Source organism: Mya arenaria, chromosome 6, assembly GCF_026914265.1.
Source record: "Mya arenaria isolate MELC-2E11 chromosome 6, ASM2691426v1".
Lineage (NCBI taxonomy): Eukaryota > Metazoa > Mollusca > Bivalvia > Myida > Myidae > Mya > Mya arenaria.
Window position 1 is genome coordinate 69,648,263 of NC_069127.1, and position 25,191 is coordinate 69,673,453.

General features: G+C 34.2%; 1 protein-coding gene across 4 annotated transcripts in view; it reads right to left on the reverse strand.

The window, feature by feature from the left end:
- Positions 1-25,191, reverse strand: part of LOC128239287 (arrestin domain-containing protein 4-like) — an 80,256-nt gene that overhangs the window by 48,671 nt on the left and 6,394 nt on the right. For 2 of the 4 annotated variants that reach the window (XM_052955868.1, XM_052955869.1), the window contains 2 exons: positions 13,786-13,879; positions 1,383-1,537 (listed from right to left, as the gene is read on the reverse strand). In XM_052955868.1, coding sequence (XP_052811828.1) covers positions 1,383-1,537; positions 13,786-13,826 — 196 coding nt within the window. In that variant the 5' untranslated portion in view covers positions 13,827-13,879. Of the gene's footprint in view, positions 1-1,382; positions 1,538-5,391; positions 5,534-13,785; positions 13,880-15,153; positions 15,173-25,191 lie in introns of those variants that run through there. The other 2 variants (XM_052955870.1, XM_052955871.1) reach the window with 2 other exon arrangements.

Here is a 25,191-nt window from a genome sequence, read left to right on the forward strand (position 1 = left end):
TTGATTCCAATCTAATAGGAATTCGTGATTCGATAAAGGAACCCAGTGTTCTTCCCCAGGGTGACAATTATAGAGGAATTCTCACAGAATTTTCTGGCTTTCAAATTACATTAAAGTGCAAGAATTTGTTTCCATGGGCGCCTAAATGCATGTGAACATCACAAGAAGACACCACAAGAAGTCGCCTGGTAAATCTGCTTCATCAAATGCTATATTTTTATCCGCTACCTGCACCAGTATCTTTATGTTGCATTCACTTTATCGCAATTACTAAACTTCAAGGGCGGTTATGTATTAATCACGAGAATGCTGGAGTATATTCGCAGTAAATCAGTAATTATTAACATTGTCATAACGGTTGATTGACAGAACAGACTTTTATTACAGTAAAATCAATTTCATTCAAAGAAAACTTCACCTCCATAAGGATTCTATTGAAGAATAGCTAGAGCGACTAAACATTTGTACCAAGATTTTGTTAATCGTTTTTTAAAGGGACTCGCTCAAGTTTAGGCACCAAAAATAAGTTTTCCCGGTAATGCATCTGAAAAAACTTTTATTATGATTAATTTACTCTTTGATACCAAAATTGAAAGAAAAATACAATTTAAATACGACAAAAACAACCTGGTTGTAGTGGGAGCAAACCAATGCCAGTACGGTCAAGAAAAAATTAGAAAACTGATAACATATCTTCTCGCCCACAAGGACTAGTATATAAGTTGACGGGTATTGTAACCTATTTTGAATACATTGGACGCATCACATGATAATGTCAAATAACCAATAACGCTACAGCCTATTGCTGAATCGCCTTACTAACACTTTTCAAAATCGTGGACTTCAAAGGTAATATTTGAGCATGATTTTATATCAACATTTATTGAAGGGTTCCAGCTGTCAGTAGCTTTGTTTTAACACTACTTATGATAATGAATTGTCACTGAAGGGTGATAGTGCTCTAGTGGTATAGGAGTCCGCCTATCCCCAAAGAGGTTCAATCCCAACCTGGGGTACTTTCTCATTGCCCCTCAAATAAGGACACAGTACTGGTTTCTACCCAGGAAACAGACTCAAGAGTTATCTTATAAGCAATCAGCTAAAATAAATATATAAAAACCAACTGTCACTTTTAAGATGTGTAGCAAGTGTGTTACAATTAATTGGTTTTAAAGCTATTGCAAACATTCAAGATGTGCACAACACATACAACTGCAACACCCAGACACTGACATTATCTCCATTTTCTTGTTTGAAAAATGTTCTAGAGATATTAATTTGTTAAAATCATGAGGCACCTGCGTTTTCTTAACAAAAGCCGTATACAGTATGGTATTCTTTGTCACTGCACAGATTTCAAACAAAATTCAAACACCACCTACTTTGTACAAAGATGGGTTCCTTAAGAATGACCCATCCATATCCGTACACGGTGTCGCTGACATGGTAGGTTGCTGTCGGGTTGTTAAAGATGATTTGGAACTTCTCTAGCCGAGATTCCATTCCGCCACAACCTCCACCACTACATGAACTGCTCCTTAAAGTAGAAAATAATAATCATGTAAATAATGATAATAATAATCAAACCCAAAACCTTTCAGCCAAGTATTACTAAAAATCTGCAAGCAAATGCCCATGCTCCTCTTTTTCTTTGTTAATCAAGGGACAAAACTGCAATTCAAACTGCACGCTATTTACCTGTATTCATGAGATTTAACCTTTAAGTGTGACCTTGACATTTGACCTCAGTCAAACACATAAATCTCCAAATTATTTGAACCATTTGTGCCATTTATGTTAAAAGGGGCATAATTAAATAAAAAAAAATACCAGAGTGACAGGTCCTGCTACAAATACAATATTTATGTCACCATGTTTTCACTTGAATTTCCTTGACGGATTTCTGACTTATAGCCAACATTATATGTAATTGCTTGATGTCAACCACTACAACAACAATAATGAAAATGACAACATGGAAGCTGTGACAGTGTGAAAGCTAGAATGTCATCAAACAATTCTGAGAACTTATCTCCAACTGTTATTATATTGATTTGTAACAACTGAATTTTGTCTAGATGTTCAACAGATTTATGTTTAATACCATAATAAATCAACTATGTTTTCAGAGCAATGTAGAGCACTGTCCTTCAGCACATTTTATCACAATTTTCCAGTCAATGAGCATAATCTGATATCGGCTGGGTCTTATTTTCCACATATTTGTAAACAACCCGAAATAATAAAGGCCGGCTAATGGGGCAACTTCCCAACGGAGACGGCTAATGTATCAATTATTTGTGTCCGGATTTACCGACACAGGGCGCTATCAACCATGGTTAACGGCTAATGTATCAATTATTTGTGTCCGGATTTACCGACACAGGGCGCTATCAACCATGGTTAACGGTCTGGAAGTCTGAGACAGTTGACAGCTTTTCTGTCACAGAGGTAAATATGGAAACGTCTGTGAAAACATACAAGCTCCTTAACTATATTTCTATAATACAGTTTAGCAGGGTTTAGTGAAAGCCAGCCTAAAAAAAACCTTTGGAGACACAAGTTTCAGACTCTGCCATTTAAGGATTTTTGAAAATCATTTGTAAATTGAAGTTGAAGTTACTCCTTGGAAATTTGTTCAAAGACAATTTAAAAAGGCTGTTAAACAGGAGCATTTAAAAAATCCAGAGTATGATAAATACATGTTTAAAGTCTTCAACTCAGACTAAGAAAAAAACATCATTTTAGATGTATAAACTTCTTAAACATAAATATATCTACCAGAGCACAGCTAACAGATCAAGATGCCCATGCTCAGCATTTATTCTCAGAGAATCAAAGGGCATAACCCAACATGTATTCTATACAGAGTTATGGGTAATGATTTTTCTCTTGGTGAACCACAGAGATTGGGTGTACATATACCAAGAATTAGTGATTTTCACTGTAAGTTAGAAATATGGATTTATAAAATTTTGAATTATTGTAATTATAACCCAATGTGATAAAACCAGAAAGAAACAATATAAATACACACTGGAAAGACAGCTTAATTCAGCTTTACGGGAATAAAACTTAACTCAAATAAATTTGTGTCTAGCTCAAAAGTAATCATTTGTGTGAAACCCAGCAAGAAATCTAACAAAGTTTGTTTGAAGTTGTATGCATTTACAATCCCTTATTTGGAATAGACTTAGGGCTGTTACAATTGGAAGGCAAGCAACCAGACCAGAATTCCAGGTAATTATACCTAAAATCAATTGTAAGAAAATTAGGTTTTGTCAGATAAGCAGTATTAGAGATTCAAATGTCTGCATATGATCTGTCTACTGCCTTTTTTGAGAATATATAGTTTCTGTATACTGTAGCCAAGTTTTACACCTGTGGCCATAAATGTGCAGGCCAGTTGAATAATATGCAATCGCCCAGACAGAAATCATTCAGTTTCACAAATATTCCTTCTTGTTCTTTATTCCAAAAAGCCACATTTCAATGTAAAATATGTTAACCACATTATCATTTAACAGAAAACTGACATTGCACACTTGCATAAAGGCTGCAAAAGTTAAATTGTCAACAAAATTTCACTACTCTGTACAAGCAAACTGATAGTGCGGGGCAAATCAGCCAATCAAAACCATTTTCATTTATCAAAATACTTCCATGTACTTGTATCACTATAATTATATTGTAATTATATACCGGTAATCTTATTTTACTTATGTGCCACCTATTAAATCATTTTACATCATTTGTCAATAATGCCTTTGAGGTAATATCAGAACACATAAAATACTAGAACATGTTGAAAAACAAACAAAAATACCAATTTAAAAATACCAGAACATGTAAAATAACAGAACATGTAAAATAACAGAACATATAAAAATACCAGAACACATAAAAATATCAAAACACATAAAAACCAGAACACATAAAAAATACCAGAACATATAAAAAATACCAAAACACATAAAAAGACAAGAACATGTAAAGAAATATAGGAACATGTAAAAGAACATACAAAAATACCAGACACATAAAACTATCAGACTAGACTTGTGCACAGTCAGTGGTCACAAATTGGCCCAGGGAGAGCAATATTTGATAAGCACATAAAGAGCTGGGGCGGTATTCATAAAACTTCTTAAGCCATTTCTTAACTTAAGTCACACTCGTAATTTTAGTTTCTCTTTAGTCATATGAAATAAAAAATAAAGAACTTCCAAAATACAATATTTACATTGACCTTATTAAACAAAACATACTCTAATGTTAAAAACACTCATACAGTTCTTGTAATTTGACAATGAAAAAAATAAGAAATGGACTTAAGTTAGAAAATGACTGAAGATGTTTTATGAATACTGCCCCTGATTTTTCTGTTCCCTCTGCGTAGGGGTGAGAACATAATTTATAAAATACCAGAACATATAAAAATACTATTTATTAAACAATGAAATTAAACCACTCTAGATCTGCTGGGAGCTAAATTATGGATTAATTCAGCATCCAGTTCAAAGAGCTTGTTCAGAATCTGATAAAGCAGTAAGCTCCGATTCTTATCTCAATTCTGTCAGTAATAATTAGGTTTCAATATCCCCCTACCTTAATGGTATATCCAGCATCAATGAAATTGGCTTCCACACCAAGCCTTATCTTAATATCCATAAATGGGCCACTTTTCAATAAATCACTGGCAAATTGTAAACACTTGTTCATGAAGTTCAGGAATTGATTGTTAATTGATTAAATGCAGATAAATTGGGATTCAGAGCCTGCTCTTAACAAAACCATGGCTGTTTTTATGGCCTAAGATTGATAAACCTTAGCCATTGATTGCAATTCAAAACCACAGGGTCAGCACATTAATCATTTTTCTAAGTACATATATATGGCTATATTTATTGTGAAAAGGACAAGTGTTGGCCAATTGAATACAGGGAAGTGCTGTAGGGTTATAGGCAGGAACTTCCTGACCACTTGTGAGAAAATTGGAATTGAACGATATAATGTTTCCTTAAAAGCTCTTATGCTTTTCTCCTTTTTTAGTCTTAATAGATATTATTAAGCAACTATATGCCTTTAGAATGTGTATTAATCATTAATGAATTCCTGTAAAGACCAAAAAACTTTTGAATTTAAAAAAATATCTAATAAATGTATATAATTCTATTTATTGACTATTCAGTCAGTCAAGTTATTCTAAGGTTTGGCAGAAATAATTTCAAATAGAACTATGCATAATTTACATTCAAATGACCCAATAAAATTGTACATTAATAAAGAGGTCTAATTAATACACCCACTATATGAACTTAATAATTCATGAAAATATACAGATGATAATAACATCAATAGAAACTGTTACAAATATTCAACTACCATTACCTTATACTTTTCATGAAGTATCTTTGTTTAACGAAGTTGTCCTCTTCTAATAAACCATTCACACATCTAATAATTCACAGCGATTTTTGTCCATTAATTCTGTAATCCAAACAAAAACCATACCGATTTTTTTTTTCGACCTACGAAGATCTCTCACTGTACCTGTCTTAGAAACAATGGGAATATTGGAAATAGTGGTTTAACTCCTGGTCTCTGTGATTATAGGTTTTTCCTGCTCACTTGTTGAAGGTAATGTCAGCAAATATAAGTACAAAATCAGATTTGATGTACCAATTACTAGCCAAACGATTTGATTAATTGGCTAATTCACTCATTTGTATTGGTGTTTTTCTTTTGCTTTCTGTTTATTTTGAGAAAGTTGCTTGGTGATGAAATTGATGGGGCTAAGACAATAGTATCCTTAACAACAAAACTGTGTTGGTAAACCATTGGGTCGATTGTTAAGGAGTTTGTTTAGGTTAGCAATGTTGTTAACATCACTCTTGCTGTTAACGTCATATCAGTGTCAACTTTTACTACTCTGGAAGTTTCATGGACACATTAAGTCTTGAGATCAGCAGTTCTTTTAAAAATATTACAACAACAATGTTTCTTCTTTTAAATATATGAGCGCATCATTAAATAGTTCACTGTTGAAAAAATTACCATTGACAAAAACAAACAAAAATGCTGTTAACAATGTTGTTAACTTTAACAAAGCTCTGAACAATCAGTCCAATTAATATGATGTGAATGGGATCTTATGCACCAGTCAATTGTAACCACAGCCCTCCCAGGTCCGGGGAATAGCGGGGACTTTGACTTTCGGTCCAAACAAGGTAAGGCCCATTTCCCGCTATATTGTGTGCGAAGACAAAACCACTGCATTCACCCGGCACTGCGGGGCCACCTGAAAGGTAAAAACACGGCCCATTTCCCTGGCTATCCCCGGTATACCCCTGGACCTGGGGGGACGTGGTTACAATTGACTGGTGCATTAGTCACTTGTCTGAGGTTGTTGGCAAATCAATCCAGGGGATTGTACATCCACATGAAATTATTTATTGATGATATATATTAAATCACTTTATAGGTAGGTCAGTCTTATAGGTAGGTCAGTCATTTCTTTGTGTGACAATCATCTGTGTTAATTGTTTTAAAACTAGCACAGAGTTTCTCGGTTCATTTATGTCACTAACTGTATCCATGCAGAATCAAGAGGACCTGATTTTGTGACTGCATCGCTTAGAGAACTTTAATCTCATTATGTGGCATGTTGTATTTCTTAGTTTATACTAAGAAATATAGCATTGATTGTGATGAAAGCTGGACTAGCTTATAGACTCACTTTTGAGTTTTTTTCTTGGGTAGAAACCATTACTGGTGTCCATTAAGAGAGGCCATGAAAAAGGAACCCTGGCGGAGATCAAACCACAAACCAAGTATTACTTCAGAACTGCAAGTGAATGCTTAATTGCTCATCTTTTTCTCTGTGGTCAAGGGACATAATAATTGAAAATGAAACTGGACATAAAATTATGAAATTTAACCTCTAAGTGTGACCTTGACATTTGACCTCATTCAAGTACATAAATCTCTAAATTAATTTAACCATTTGTGCAAAACTATCTCAAAATCCTACTATTAAAGAGGAAGAACTCTTTTTACAGTACTTGAGAGCTTTGTGCATGGAACTGGCCTTTATGCTACGTGACCTGGAAAGTCCTGCTATTGATGAATGAACAGTGTTTTATATTTCCAATGAAACAAGCATTTTCAGTGAAAAGATATCCCCCGCCAACGATGGCTTGTTTGTGCTTGATGGCTTGTTTGTGCTTGAAGGTTAAAAAAATCTCAGAAAGAATAAGATAAGCATATTGGTTTTACTGAGAAACGGCTGCAAACAATGATTTTTTAATAAATCAAGGGCAATAACTCTAAGGAAAATTGACCAATCCAAAAGAAAAATAGACAGGCATCATCACAGTATGTTGGTTCTTATTTTTTCCAAGTGTCATGAAATTCTACCAGCTAGTTGCATAGAAAAGGCTGCAAACATGGATCTTTTAATAAATCAAGGGCAAATAACTCATATAGAAATTACACAATCCAAAATATAAATAAACAGGCATCATCGCAGTATGTTGGTTCATATTTATTTCAAGTTTCAAGAATTTCTACCAACTAGTTACTAAGAAATGGCTGTAAATGAGAGTTTTTCAAAAAATCAAGGGCAATAATTCCAAGTACAATTGACCAATCCAAAAAAAAAAATGAACAGGCATCATCCCAGTATAGTAATTCATATTTATAATAAGTTTCATGAAATTCTGCCAGCTAGTGACTGAGAAATGGCTGTGAATGTGCATTTTTCAAAAAATCAAGGGCAATAACTCCAAGGACAATTGACCAATCAAATTTTTTTTGGACGGGCATCATTCCAGTATAGTGGTTCATATTTATTTTAAGTTTCATGAAATTATACCGGCTAGTTACTGAGGAAACGCAGGTGACGGACGGATGGAAGGAAGGACGGACAGAAGGAAAGACGGACGGAAGGACAGACGGACAACGACATTTCAATATCCCCCTCCCTATTTCATAGGCGGGGGATAAAAAGTATGAAATAATTTCAGCTGCTACGCACACTAAAGTACATGCATGGTAAAGTATGAGGTCTTGGACTAGTGACCATTAAACTGGTTTTAATACAACTAAAGGTTATAACCATTACATACAAGTCATATATAACTGCCCCAAGTTGTTTGTGACAATTCAGCTTCAATAATAAAACTTCAATAATTTTGGACCAAAATTGCACTTCTGATGTTAGGGACGTACATGAAGCATTTTAACTGTATACATTCAAAGGGAACTAAAAAAAACAAAATTGTTTTGTATATCTGGGCAAACTGGAGTATCAAAGAAAAATCTTACCATTAAAAACATATTCTTAATCCAGAGAAACACCCACCTCAGTAATGACTATGTATGCACACCTGGAGAAAAGGAAACAATCATGACCTGAGTATATCAAACATGATTGTTCTTTTCTTCTGGTAAAAGATGAAGTAATCAAATATTAGGTCAATGAAAACAAATGCTGGTGGTCTAAATATTGAGAAGACTGGTAGTTGCTCAATTGACCTCATTCCATTAATGGTCTCAATAAGCTGAGCTGGCCACAGCTCTGATTGCCCTTAAAAGTCCCAATTTACAGCAGCTGGTTTGGTGGAAATATTACTGTTTTGTGAGCAGCTTTGATGTTCAAACACTTGTTCACTATTTGTGACCTTATTTTGCTGTGATATATTTGGTCACAGGGATACCAATCAGTGAGTCAGTACTTGAGATATACAGGTCTGCTGAGTATAAATGGCTGAATGGCTATCATCATGTTCAACCCACCGAGAGTCTCCATGGCCTTGTGGTCAAGGCGTCCACCTACGGAGCGGGAGGTCGTGGGTTTGATCCCGGGCCGCGTCATACCGAAAGACGTTAAAAGCTGGTACAAGTAGCTCCCTTGCCTGGCGCTTGGCATTTAAAGGGTAGTGCTTGAAAAAGTGGCGTACTCAGTACTGGTTCAACCCAGGAAAGTTGTATCCCCTGTATCGGTGCTTTACACCGAGCACGTTAAAGAAGCAAGAGGTCTCTTCGCAAAGAGCTAGGGTATTGCACCCGGATAACTTGTATCTCACTCTGTTTCTTCTTCCAATGTCTGGATTTGACTGCGAATTGCTGTCACTTCTATCTCATGTCACGTATGGCATTTAAACACAATTTAAGTCGTGATGGCGTCACGGCGGGGTCAAGCCATAATGAAGCCAATGGACGCAGGCAGACCTTCATAAACTCAAATTAACAAATAAACAATCCAGTTCAACCCTGTCACATCTCCCTTGGAGTCCGCTGTCTCTTCGCAACATGCTCTCAGATGAATCCTACATATTTCCATAATTTTCTACAGACATTGTACTTCTAGTAAATTGCCATGACAAAAGCCTGGGTCATTTCAGTTAGAATTGGAATGTCATTATGAGCCTATTTGCAGTATAGAACCTGTAATTGAATTCCCTAAACCATTGTACCAGGGTGAAATTCTAGGCATCTCTGAAAACCCATTCCTGTAATTGATTATGTAAATAAACACAAGTCCTTTCAATAGAATTGCAGGAAACAAGATTTCTCCCGATAAGTGAACCATAAATGGCCATCATTAGAGGTCTTATCTTAATTTTCATTTACAGATCACTTATCTCGGAAATCATACAAAATGTAAACATTGTTGCTGTTAAAAATGAGGGATATGGATTGATTGGCCAGATGAAAAAGCCAGATAGGTGCTGGGGTTGTCTATCAGTTATGCCATTCTAGGAAAAAGAAGACCTTGCACTGATTGGAATGGACACTTTATAGTTTGCTGATTTGACAGATTCTATCTGGATGCCTTACTTTCATTGCTAATTCTTTCTTAGCAAGGATTCATTCATGATATTTATTTTCTCCGTTTTCCAAGAACTGATTCATTCATTTGCATCTTAATGTTTAGTTCATGTTATTCCATTCATAATTTCAGACATTTCTAACCTCTTATTGATTCATATATTATTGCTTTTTTGTTTATTTCATTTTTTTGCTTGAATAATAATTTCAATACCATCATTTATATCGTTTAGCAGTTTAACCGAAGTGTACCTATTCTGATATAATAAATTATTTGAATTCATATGGACTATGGTCATAAATACAATTTGCTAATCTAAGTGTCTAATATTATTTAGCTGACCAATAGGCTGAATGGAATCTCTGAGACATGTCTAAGGATAACTTAAAGGTAATATAAAGGGTGTCTTTAATTAAATCCCTACATAAAAAACGCAGGTTACCAATATAGGTGTTTTTGTTGGTTGTTGTTTCTGATATAAACACATGTTCCTCTGCCTCATGATACTTCATGGAAATGCACTTTCGCAGAACGGATATTATACACAATTCTCCTGAAATCAGTACCACATAATGGCTACATGGAATCTACGCTGCCTATTAAACCTGTGCCCTGGAATCTAACTAAGTAATAACATGGCAACCTATATTAAGCTGACATTTGGTGCAAGATGTCATTATCAATGCATTTTAAATTTTCATAACAATCCAAGAAAAGTATAAGAAGTCCTGAAGAAAGATAGACAATGTCTGTGGTTTATGGCAGAACATAAGACCAAAATCAAAAGGAATTTAAATGATCATTCTGATGTCTAGAAGAATAATTGCTCAGTAACATGCCCCTGTTGTGATATTTTCTAATGTAGCCCTTACAGTATTTTCTAATGAAATGTAGCCCTTACGGTATTTTCTAATGTAGCCCTTACAGTATTTTCTAATGTAGCCCTTACAGTATTTTCTAATGTAGCCCTTACAGTATTTTCTAATGTAGCCCTTACAGTATTTTCTAATGTAGCCCTTACGGTATTTTCTAATGAAATGTAGCCCTTACAGTATTTTCTAATGTAGCCCTTATGGTATTTTCTAATTTAACCCTTATGGTAGTAGCAGTTATGATATTTTCTAATGTAGCTGTTATGGTATTTTCTAATAAAGCCCTTAAGGTATTTTCTTATAAATCTGTTATGGTATTTTCCAATGTAGCTATATTTTCTAGTGTTACCCTTAGGGGCCAACAATGTAGCTGTTATGGTCATTTCAAATGCAGATATTGTGCCTAATGTAGCCATTATGGTATTTTCTAGTGAAGCCAGTGTGGTATTTTCTAAAGTAGCCATGATGGACTTTTTCTAGTGTAGCCATTGTGGTATTTTCTAATGTAGCCATGATGGGCTTTTTCTAGTGTAGCCATTGTGGTATTTTCTAAAGTAGCCATGATGGACTTTTTCTAGTGTAGCCATTGTGGTATTTTCTAATGTAGCCATGATGGGCTTTTTCAAGTGTAGCCATTGTGGTATTTTCTAAGTAGCCATGATGGGCTTTTTTCATTGTAGCCACTTTAGTATTTTCTAAGTAGCCATGATGGGCTTTTTCTAGTTTTGCCATTGTGATATTTTCTATGTAGCCATGATGGGCTTTTTCTAGGGTAACCATTGTGATATTTTCTAATGTAGCCATGATGGGCCTTTTCTAGTGTAGCCATTGTGGTATTTTCTAAGTAGCCATGATGGGCTTTTTCCATTGTAGCCACTTTGGTATTTTCTAAGTAGCCATGATGGGCTTTTTCTAGTGTAGCCATTATGGTATTTTCTAATATAGCCATGATGAGCTTTTTCTAGTGTAGCCATTATGGTATTTTCTAATATAGCCATGATGGGCTTGTTCGAGTGTAGCCATTGTGATATTTTCTAAGTAGCCATGATGGGCTTTTTCTAGTGTATCCATTGTGATATTTTCTAAAGTAGCCATGATTGGCTTTTTCTTGTGTTGCCATTGTGGTATTTTCTAATGTAGCCATGATGGGCTTTTTCTAGTGTAGCCATTGTGGTATTTTCAAAGTAGCCATGATGGGCTTTTCTACTGTAGCCATTCTGGTATTTTCTAATGTAGCCATCATATGGGCTTTTTCTGCTGTAGCCATTGTGGTATTTTCTAATGTAGCCATGAAGGACTTTTTCTAGTGTAGCCATTGTGGTATTTTCTAAATAGCCATGAAGGGCTTTTTCTAGTGTTGCCATTGTGGTATTTTCTAATGTAGCCATGATGGGCTTTTTCTAGTGTAGCCATTGTGGTATTTTCTAAGTAGCCATGATGGGCTTTTCTAGTGTAGCCATTGTGGTATTTTCTAATGTAGCCATCATATGGGCTTTTTCTAGTGTTGCCATTGTGGTATTTTCTAAGTAGCCATGATGGACTTTTTCTAGTGTAGCCATTGCGGTATTTTCTAAGTAGCCATGATGGGCTTTTTCTAGTGTAGCCATTGTGGTATTTTCTAATGTAGCCATTGTGGTATTTTCTAATGTAGCCATGATGGGCTTTTTCTATTGAAGTCATTGTGGTATTTTCTAATATAGCCATGATGGGCTTTTCCTAATGTAGCCATTCAAGTTTTTTCTTACATTGCCATTATGGGAAATATGGATCCCCCCCCGCCACCCAAAAAAATATAATATAATAATCAGAAGGATTGCTATGTCTGCTTCATACTAAATTATAAAAGAAATTGGCTCCTTGATACCACTGACAAAAATATTACATCTTTTCTTATTTAAATGGCACAAAACAATTTAATGAAGCCTTTAAATTGAAGTATGTTGTGATGGAAACAAATAAATCATAGAAGGTCATGTAAGAGCAATAAACTGTGGATGCAGTAGAATTAAATTTCATCACTAAATTAAATTTCTGCAATTTTATTTTTTTGCCAATTTCTTTCCACAATCCAATACTTTCTTCAGATTTTCCCATGAAATTAAAGATACTCATTACTTTTGCATGATGTAGAAAATTACAAGTTAAAACAGAAGCCATTTTCTCTTCATTTGTTTTTCTCTTTAATAGCAGAGCAGTGGATCAGTTCCAATGCTCTTTTATTAATCTGTTCTTAGTAATAAGCTGCTTGACCTCAGACAAGCATTTAATGACCAAGATCAATCTTCAGGGTGATGTATGGACACATTTGATTGGTTCCCATTGATGTATCGGCAGATTTGGTTGGCTCCCAGTCACTTCAAAAAGCAATATGTCTGTGCCACCACTTGAATGTCATTTGACAAAGTAATTATCCTTTTCTCAAGAAAGGTTTCAAAGTTTCCTAGCCTTACATACATCTGACATTTTCTTTCTGAAGAGATACTTGAAATAGAACAAGAAGTCTGAAGAAGAAGCTACAAAGGCATTAATTGCTGATATTTTGCTGATGCTGCTTTTTTTACAGCTTTATAAATAAATCCAAAAGAGGATGGCAAATGCGATTGAATACAGTCTATATCAATAATTATGTGCTTTTGATCTTAGGAACACAAAAACTGAACATGAATCATAATACGGCTTTGTTTTTTTTCAAATATTCAGCATGTCAATATTGACAAGACAAGAGTATTGTTAGTGGATACAAATGCTTGTTTATTTTCTCAGTTGATAAGGGGCACCAATAGTTTTGCCTGAGTAATTTAACTTGCTACTCCCAAACTGAATATGTATTCATGTTTGTTATGTGTTTGCTAAGCTTCTGTGAAATAGTTTTGTCAGAGTTGGCCATGATTAAAAATGTGGGGCACTTTGCCTCTGCTTTGTACAACACCAAGACTAAGCAATTCATTAACGTAATTTAAATTAAAACACTTGCTAGAAATAAGTGCAGGGAAGAAAACAAACCTTTCGCTTGCCTGTTGCATTGGAAGTAAATTTTGTGCATACATGTAATAAGGGATAAAGTCAAAGACGCCTTACGTCTCAGCAGACTTGAACACAAGTGTTTTCATCTCCTCCATGGCTTATCTCCCCTGGTCACAATGTCACCATAGCAACACCACTGCCTAGCAACCTGAAATGACAGTTATTCAAACATCATCTCTACTCAATACATTGTCACCATATTAACACCACTGCCTAGCAACCTGAAATGACTGTAAAACTAAAATAATCTCTTCTAGTCACAATATATAGCACCATAGTAACAACACTGCCTAGTAATCTGAAATGACAGCAATTCTAATATTATATCTTCTAGTCACAATGTCACCAAAGTAACACCACTACCTAGCAACCTGAATGACTGTAAAACATGTAGTTTTTACCCTGTTCCCAATGCCACCATAGCAACATCACTGCCTAGAAACCTGAATGACTGTAAAAAATGTAGTTTTTACCCTGTTCACAATGTCACCATAGCAACACCACTGCCTAGCAACCTGAATGACTGTAAAACATGTAGTTTTTACCCTGTTAGCAATGTGCCCATAGCAACACCACTGCCTAGCAACCTGAATGACTGTAAAACCTTCATTTCCTACCCTGCTCAAAGTTATCAGCTTTTTTAATATAGCAATCACCACACCCTATATAGATGTCATTTTCTGATATCAATCTCAAACTGATGTTCACAATTAAAAAGGGATCCGAGTTTCCCAGGTACTGACCTTATTGTTGAAAATAACCTATTTTAGCAAAGGTTATAGGTAAAACTGTACATAATTTATAGTGTTCAGTGGCCCTGATCTGTGCATATGTTTTGAACTTTCATTAAAATGTTTTTGCATGCATGATCAAGAACTAATAATGCATCAGAAAAATATGACACAGTGGCGAACAGCAAATTGAGTGAAAACGAGAAATACCATTCTGAAGCAGATCTTGTTTTTAAATTTTCCATTTTGTTTTTTTATCACCATCCTTTCTAAATATGTTAGCACTCTCTGGGTCCTTTGATTTTTCATTGTATTTTTTCCACAATTGGCATCTAATTTTTATATCAATGCCAATAAAACTGATGAACTGAGTCTAGAGGTTTCTCCAGACCTGAAGGGGTAGGTTCCCTAAAATGGTTCTTGAAATCCATGTTATTATATGAGCAGATATATACAATATTCTAGATAAAATAAACGTGACCCCACATCTTTCCATAACGTTGCCTTATTTAAAGATTATTTAAACAGGTTTCAAACATAACAATGGCTTTTTTTGTTAGAATTGGGAGGGCCAAAAATAGGCCTTCATGAATCTAACAATTCTGTGATTTGTGTATTAAACAACGCCTAAATAAAAGCAAAATATCAACACAATATTATGGCATATAAAAACCCATTGACAAACACTTACTAGAAAGTTAATAAAAAATAATCCATGGTAGATAATCATATGAAACAAAACACAAACAAACAGCTATCCAAAATTTGCTTGCTCACACTTAAGCTAATTTTCCCACAATCCAGGCCCTTGACATAGTTTCCAGGGAAAATTCACTGCACAACATAATACATATGTGACCTAATGACTCAGATTACCAAGGGAAAATGTGTTGAGGGGAAGTGTGTTTACAAATTTACTGAAAATATTCCAAGAAAAAAAATGTTCTGATTACGACCACAAAGACATGAGGTCTTGTGTGTCCATTAGTCCCAAGTCAGAACGCTTCTGCTTGATTTGACACAATATTATTTACATTTATTTGTTATATCATAAACTCAAAGATTAATGTAGTAATGTGACCTACAAAATACAGTGATATTTCTATTGTGTTTAAAATACAATGTTAAAAGTATGGGAACAGTCAACAGAAATATTTTTTCAGACACTCCAATGCATACTTGACATTTTTAACCATTTTCATGAAAAAGAAAGAGACCAAAGACTTTAGATAAAAAAAGAAGAAAAGAAACTTATACAATAGGTTAAAAGATAAATAATAATACAAATGATTTTTTTATTTATTTTTGAATGAAGCAATTGGTGATTTATTTTTAACAAATAATTTAATGTTTTTTTTACAAAATAGTATTGTTAATATTTTTTTACAACCGTCTTTGATTTTTTTTAAACAATAGCATAAACTATTAATATACCTTTAACTCATGAGAACCGCAAACATCAAGATCATACCTTCAAATAATTCCTTTACAATATTCCCCCAATAGCCGGAGTATGTCAACAAAATAAGTGTCTCAAATCTTATAGTCTAATGTCCCATAAACATTTTAACCATTTTATATGGCAATATATAGGTATAAATATTACAGTGAATCCAAATATTGGTTTGACATGGATATTTCAGCTATAGACACCTCCTCTGAAGAAACAATTCATTAAGACCAACATATGGTACAGTGTATTATAAGTTAATGAATGTTAACACCAGTTTACATTCACCCTAGTGCAAGAAAGCAATAACCGCATATAAAAATAGAAGCTGTTATTGAGTTCTTGCATTTAAGGTGTTTTACTGTAGTTCATAAAACATACAACATCATATTGTAGGCAGTAGTTTTAGCTAAAATAAAAGAAAAGAGGCTGGCACATGTTGACCTTGTTCATTCTATAGAGTTAGCTAGATCTACAGCCAAAATACAAAATACAAGATACAAGAAAATTTATTTCACCTCGGATATACATTTGTTACATTAATTGCTTGCAGAGCTATTTCCTCATACAATAATTATTTAAGTATAAATAATTGTTTACCTAAATATTAAGAATTATTATTAACAGGAGTATGTTTAAATATTATATTTTGCCTAGAATACTATGTTAATTTGAGTTTCACTCAGATTTGTGACATCGCTTATCACTTGTATAATATACAAATAGTGATCTCATTCAGCACAAAATAATAAACATTTTAATATTTCCATAGGTATATTATTAAAAAAAAAATTGCCATGCTAAAAAAAAAGAAAAACAATTAAATCATATAAGTTTGATATTAAGGCATTTTAATCACCTATATGAAAAAGTCCAGCTTTTTTTAATATTAAGCCACAAAATTTTAATATGTTCACAAAAAATGAAACTACTCCCGCAAATTATTTCAAAGAGTGGAACCAAACATCTATACACTGGACAACTTGATCAGTATCATTTACACAAAGATACTTGATCATTAACTTCAATTTTAATTGATACCCATTCTTTAAATGACAGTCGATACCAAATCGACGTAACTGATGTACATGTCTCATTATACATACTGCATTATTAAAGAGACAACCACAGGTAAACTCCAATCAATAGCTATCAGTCAGTTAAATGAATGATGAAGCCTCACCTTAAGCAGGATTGATCCGAACACGTCCCTGTAATTAGAGGAACAATTAATCGCTGTGTAATATATTACCCTCGATATTTATCACATAATTGAGCAAGCATTAGTTGTGATTCGTTCACATCAGGGAACACACTTTCTTCCATGGAAAAGACTTTTAAGGGTCTTTAAATGTCGCAAAATTGTATGATGTTTCTGAGTGTTTTCCATGTTTTTGTCTCAACATTTACTCCCATATATGTGAACGATACTAGGAAGGCTATCACAACACTATATTAACCCTTAGGCTGCTGATGGCGATTTTAAAGGCTTTGCAAACAGCTTGGAACCAGACCAGATCTAGGACTGGTCAGGTTCCAAGCTGTTTGCCACTCAGTCAATATATCCCCAAAGTTTCAAGTAAATTGAAAGAAATTTGGAATAAACCAGACAACATTTTTGAGCAGACGACAATTTACCCAGCATGCAAAGGGTTAATTTACTTCCACACTTGCTAAATATAGAATGTTAAATTATTTTACTTACTTAAATTCTATGAACAAACTCCAAACAGTAAGTGTTAAATACTATAATTATTTTTTTTGTAAATCTAAGCCTGACTAATTCACAATTAAACAGCGTTATTAATGCTTTTAAGCAAAATAGAGCATTTTCTTTTACAACTTTAATTACTTTAATTTAAAACAATTATAAGAATTAAAGCCAACTATTATAAATAACTTTAAAACACATTTCACACAAGGTTGGGTTTTTGTTTCGATGTCCAATCTTTTTAAACGTAACATGTTACATAAATTTACTGATAAAAAGTTATAATTCCTTTTGAATTATATAATTCATCATAACATTCTACCTTGGAAACAATGATTAGCTAAGCTATAAATAACGAACAGATTCGCTTTGTTTACCGGTCATTAAGGTATGAAAGTGATTTGTCAACATATTAAGAACAAAGTCAAAACAAACAAAACTTACAGTAGCATTAGAAATTGTCAACAGGTCAACAAGAAAAGATTTTAATAGTATTATTTAAATTAGGCTTTAACTTTCGATGTTTTCATGACCAACAGATTACTACTTAGCTATATGACTGCTTCAATAGAACATGTCATGAAATGCAAGGTGTCAATCAATTCCATTTAACTACAGTTGGAACACCTTGGCCATTTTCCTTCGAACACAAACTGCTCTGTATATCAACGGTTTAGTAATGTCAGTAATGACTGTAAAACATGTAGTTTTTACCCTGTTAGCAATGTGCCCATAGCAACACCACTGCCTAAAAACCTGAATGACTGTAAAACCTTCATTTCCTACCCTGCTCAAAGTTATCAGCTTTTTTAATATAACAATCACCACACCCTATATAGATGTCATTTTCTGATATCAATCTCAAACTGATGTTCACAATTAAAAAGGGATCCGAGTTTCCCAGGTACTGACCTTTATTGTTGAAAATAACCTATTTTAGCAAAGGTTATAGGTAAATCTGTACATAATTTATAGTCTTCAGTGGCCCTGATCTGTGCATATGTTTTGAACTTTCATCAAAATGTTTTTGCATGCATGATCAAGAACTAATAATGCATCAGAAAACTAGAGATTGCTTTTTTGAAAAAGCGCATGTCTCCCCCATTGTGTGGTCGTAGGTGAGAAATAATCAATGATGGATCCCAAAATCAATAGGGGCCATCAACTAGTCATGACTAACTGGCATACCAAGTATGAAGTTCCTGGGTGTAAACGTTCTTGAGTTATTGAGCAGAAACCGGTTCTTCACCTCAAGGTCAGTGACCTTGACCTTTGACCAACTGATTGCAAAATCAACTAGACATCATGACCAACCTCACTTCAAAGTTTGGTGAACCTAGATCAAAGCATTCTCCTGATATTGCACGGAAATATTTTTTTACATTAGAGGTCACAGCGACGTTGACCTTTGACCTTGTGACCCCCCAAAATATAGGAGTTTTCTAAACCTCATGATCAACCTCCCTACCAAGTTTGGTGAACCTAGGTCAAACCATTCTCAAGATATTGAGCGGAAATGTTTTTTACATTGGGGGTCGCCGCGACCTTGACCATTGACCTAGTGACCCCAAAAACAATAGGGATCTTCTACACCTCATGACCAACCTCCCTACCAAGTTTGGTGAACCTAGGTCAAACCGTTCTCAAGATTTTGAGCAGAAATGTTTTTTATATTGGGGGTCGCCGCGACCTTGACCTTTGACCTAGTGACCCCAAAAACAATAGGGATCCTCTACACCTCACGACCAACCTCCCTACCAAGTTTGGTGAACCTAGGTCAAACCATTCTCAAGATATTGAGCGGAAATGTTTTTTACATTGGGGGTCGCCGCGACCTTGACCTTTGACCTAGTGACCCCAAAAACAATAGGGATCCTCTACACCTCACGACCAACCTCCCTACCAAGTTTGGTGAACCTAGGTCAAACCATTCTCAAGATATTGAGCGGAAATGTTTTTTACATTGGGGGTCGCCGCGACCTTGACCTTTGACCTAGTGACCCCAAAAACAATAGGGATCCTCTACACCTCACGACCAACCTCCCTACCAAGTTTGGTGAACCTAGGTCAAACCATTGTCAAGATATTGAGCGGAAATGTTTTTTACATTGGGGGTCGCCGCGACCTTGACCTTTGACCTAGTGACCCCAAAAACAATAGGAATCTTCTATTGCCTCATGACCAACCGCCCTACCAAGTTTGGTGAACCTAGGTCAAACCATTGTCAAGATATTGAGCGGAAATGTTTTTTACATTGGGGGTCGCCGCGACCTTGACCTTTGACCTAGTGACCCCAAAAACAATAGGGATCTTCTACACCTCATGACCAACCTCCCTACCAAGTTTGGTGATCCTAGGTCATGCGGTTTTCCAGTTATCGATCGGAAACGAAGTGTGACGTACAGACGGACTGACGGACTGACGGACTACCGGACTACCGGACTGACGGACAGGGCAAAAACAATATGTCTCCCCCAGAGAGGGGGAGACATAAATATGACACAGTGGCGAACAGTGAATTGAGTGAAAACGAGAAATACCATTCTGAAGCAGATTTTGTTTTTAAATTTTCCATTTTGTTTTTTTATCACCATCCTTTCTAAATATGTTAGCACTCTCTGGGTCCTTTGATTTGTCATTGTATTTTTTCCCTGTAATTAGAGGAACAATTAATCGCTGTGTAATATATTACCCTCGATATTTATCACATAATTGAGCAAGCATTAGTTGTGATTCGTTCACATCAGGGAACACACTTTCTTCCATGGAAAAGACTTTTAAGGGTCTTTAAATGTCGCAAAATTGTATGATGTTTCTGAGTGTTTTCCATGTTTTTGTCTCAACATTTACTCCCATATATGTGAACGGTACTAGGAAGGCTATCACAACACTATATTAACCCTTAGGCTGCTGATGGCGATTTTAAAGGCTTTGCAAACAGCTTGGAACCAGACCAGATCTAGGACTGGTCAGGTTCCAAGCTGTTTGCCACTCAGTCAATATATCCCCAAAGTTTCAAGTAAATTGAAAGAAATTTGGAATAAACCAGACAACATTTTTGAGCAGACGACAATTTACCCAGCATGCAAAGGGTTAATTTACTTCCACACTTGCTAAATATAGAATGTTAAATTATTTTACTTACTTAAATTCTATGAACAAACTCCAAACAGTAAGTGTCAAATACTATAATTATTTTTTTTGTAAATCTAAGCCTTCTGACTAATTCACAATTAAACAGCGTTATTAATGCTTTTAAGCAAAATAGAGCATTTTCTTTTACAACTTTAATTACTTTAATTTAAAACAATTATAAGAATTAAAGCCAACTATTATAAATAACTTTAAAACACATTTCACACAAGGTTGGGTTTTTGTTTCGATGTCCAATCTTTTTAAACGTAACATGTTACATAAATTTACTGATAAAAAGTTATAATTCCTTTTGAATTATATAATTCATCATAACATTCTACCTTGGAAACAATGATTAGCTAAGCTATAAATAACGAACAGATTCGCTTTGTTTACCGGTCATTAAGGTATGAAAGTGATTTGTCAACATATTAAGAACAAAGTCAAAACAAACAAAACTTACAGTAGCATTAGAAATTGTCAACAGGTCAACAAGAAAAGATTTTAATAGTATTATTTAAATTAGGCTTTAACTTTCGACGTTTTCATGACCAACAGATTACTACTTAGCTATATGACTGCTTCAATAGAACATGTCATGAAATGCAAGGTGTCAATCAATTCCATTTAACTACAGTTGGAACACCTTGGCCATTTTCCTTCGAACACAAACTGCTCTGTATATCAACGGTTTAGTAATGTCAGAATTTTAATTTAGTAGTACAGCCTAAGGACTTTACTCTTAAGAATCTTAATGATTAATACAATTTGAACTTAGTAATAAAAAATACACGTTAAAACACTAATATTAATTAATATTAATATTTTACAAACTACCTTTACTATTGAATGAACGGGTATACATACGAGGCTCTAAATCATACAGCAGAGACAGCTGAGGTTTTTCCAAGTGATTAAAATAGTCATTTAACCTACAGAGCTTTGCATGCTAAAGTAAACATGTGTCAATTTTATATATATATGAAACAAGAGGAGGACTCAAGGGGAGACCTCAAGGGGAGTACTCAAGGGGCACAACTCTAACATTTTAAGCATGAGTGATGGCATATGCTAAGAGTCAGTGCATTATTACTGTTGTGGTGTAACCGTTTGTAATGATATAGTAATAGAACTTTCATCACATAGGAACAATGACACTGTTGCCAACAACAACAACAACACCAACATTACAAAGACAATTCCTGAACAAACATCTTTTTTAAATGATGAGCAACTAAAACTTAACGGTGAAACTTGCCAAGTTGTAAACTGCTTCATGTTCAGTAAATGCTATAGATTTTCTTTGAATTATTTGAAGAATCCTTCTTGAAAAATGAGTACCAAAGTATCCAATATTTCCAGTATTTGGATATGAACTTTCCAGAAATAATGTATTGATCTAACATGAAACGCTCCGGAAGACAAGAAAATGGGCTTATTGTTATATAACAAATACAATAAAAATAACATGTTTTAAAAAGGAGTCTAATTTGACAATGAAAACATTATTGATGTAAGTATTTATAGCATATTTCATAAATTAAAGCTTTATGTAATGTATCTTGCATGGGTTACAAACTCTTTTGTAGAAATAAGATCTAAAATTGCAAATGTTTGACAATAGATAAAAGGAGTTTATTACAAATTAGGGTGTCATATTTGGCAATTATTAAATCATTTGTCATGTATAGTAATAGAAGAATGATGTATTTAAACACAAAAATGTACTGATATGTATCATTTACTATTTTTTCTATCAATATGTCACACAAGTTGCTGTAATATATAGCATTATGACAAAGCTTGACAGATTTATTATAGCATGTTGTTATCAATTAGACTTCTATAATTAAGTAAATCAAACTATGATTGCAAAAAGTTGTTGAAAAAAATATTAAACTGTGTATACCTTAATAAATGTAGTCGGATTTTTATCATATGCAAGATATGTATTTGAAGAAATGAAAAGGAAATCACAAACTTTACATCCCAACAATGCAAAATATATACTCGGCAAAAAAGCTATGCAATAACATGTTTTAATGCCGATATTTCAAAATCAAATATTTATCTGTCACAAGTGCTGTTCATTTTGCAAAGAATGTACACTCTGTGACCTACCGTAACATTAAGATGATACACTTCTTATAAATTAATGACAGCATAAAAAAATACTTGATATGGGTAGGGGTTTACGTAATGAGGGCATTTGAAGATTTCATTTTATTTGGCTTACATGTATATTTAATCATGTAAATATAAAACTGAACCATTTGCATAACTACTTACAATTTATGCAATATGTATACATGTATACTATTAATACATGGCAACCATGAAACTACTCGATCATTTTAGCCATAGTTGCTCAGCTTAAAAATAAAATAAAATATTTATTGTTGAAAAGGGTCTTACACATGCTTCAAGAACCACCTCCTTCCAAGAACTGGAAAAAGACATCTTCCCATAAGTCAGTGCCACTAAGAACATGCAATCTTGCCCTTAAATTATGTACGATGATCAACCCTTGTCAGACAGGACACAGGCGCTGGCTCTTTGTTGTTTTATTCAGAATTCAAATAATTAGATAGCAGTCAAAATTAATGATCTAGCATCATTTAATAATGCAAAACATGGCGCAACATCATTCTTTATGTGATACTGAATGAACCATAATCTTGTCATTAGTTCAATAAATGAGTACTTTATATTGGACTTTGTTTGAACATTAACAAAGAGAGGGCTTTTTGGTGACTTTTCATGCTTTACCCCTATGTGTTCAAGAGGAATAGAACATTATGTATTTTCTAATAAATCTTTTCAAATTTGGTAGCAAATAGCTGGCTGATAATCTTGTTTCATATGAAACAATACAAAAAACAAATCAGACTAGAAAATCTACACAAATATTTCATTCATATAGCATGTCGCAATACCTTTTTTGCCGAGTATAAAATATAGTTATATAACTACCCTACTTTTGATATGAAAAAAATAATCATAAAACACATAACGTCTGGTATATCATTTCCTTGGAATCAAGATATAACACTGTCTATGATCTACGGGTCTGAACTGTTTGAGGCGTCCCTGCGGACATATGTAGCAGAATAACATTTCATCTCTCGGTGTCCCAGCGGAACTATTTTCTGGCGTAATCTAGGCAAACCAGAAGATAATAGGACTATGTCATCGCTGGTATATCATATCAGCCACTAGGGGCTTGGAAAAGACCGAAGAAATTGGCATACTCCAATAAAACTGTCTGCAAAATTACCCAAATATAACACTAGGTAATATCCAGGATATCGTATTATCTGGTTGCGCTTAGGTGGTTTGAGAATGAGAATTAAACTTACACATGTACACTTTTGTTTCCGGAACACCAAATAAAATGGCATAGATAATGTCTTTTTTACTGATGAAACACAATGACATATGATACAGACCAATATTTATGCAAATATTCATATCATTTGATGCACTTGGCAATCTAGCAGTATACAGAATATATATAATATATATATAAATTTAGCACATTCAATTATAAATAACGTAAGCCCATGCGTTCATATCATTGTTGCCCCCGTGAAGCAATAATATTTTTCAAAAAGGAAGGAAAAGAGAATGGTGACAATGATACAAGATTTAGCAAGAGTGCCGTCCAGCAAACACCATTTATCATCTGTTTTGTTTTTCCTCAGCTAAACAAGGGACATAACTCAACAACTATTTCATCCAGATTTACGGGCCTTGCTGAGCTTGGGTGTATTGTCTCCAGAAACATGATTGTGTACCAAGTTCAATATCTTGAAAAGTTTTTGAGTCATTGCCAATGCTCATGCACAAGGCTGACACAGATGAAGTTGATGATGACGATGACACAAAGGTTATAACAATGCCTGGAACTTTTTTTCTGCGAAAAACAGACCAGCTAAAAGCACACTCAATTATGGTGCATAATCTAGCACAAATATTAGTTTGAATTAGTGTATTCCTTACGGATAAGAAAATAATCAAAATATAGAACTTAACCACTGTTTACATTCATAATGAAGCTATAATATATATATATAGTGATACTGTTCTTAGATTAAAAAAAATAAGAAACAACCTGAAAATTCATGTAGCAACAGTAATTTCATTTCCCCTGGCTCAGGATTTTTATATCCAAATATGGTAACCATAAAATCTTACAAGCACACTCATTCTGGGAGCAATTTTCTTATGCAGACTAGAGCAATATATTACACTGTAATGCTTGTCATTAATCTTTGTCATTTTTCGTATGAGTAAAGTTTATATCAAATTACAGATATTTCCTGGTCCCAGACGATATAAGCAACCTAACAGAGGAATGTGAAATCTCTTATGATGCTAAGATTTTTTTTAGAATTATTAAGTTCAAAAAGTACACTGGACCAACAACCCCA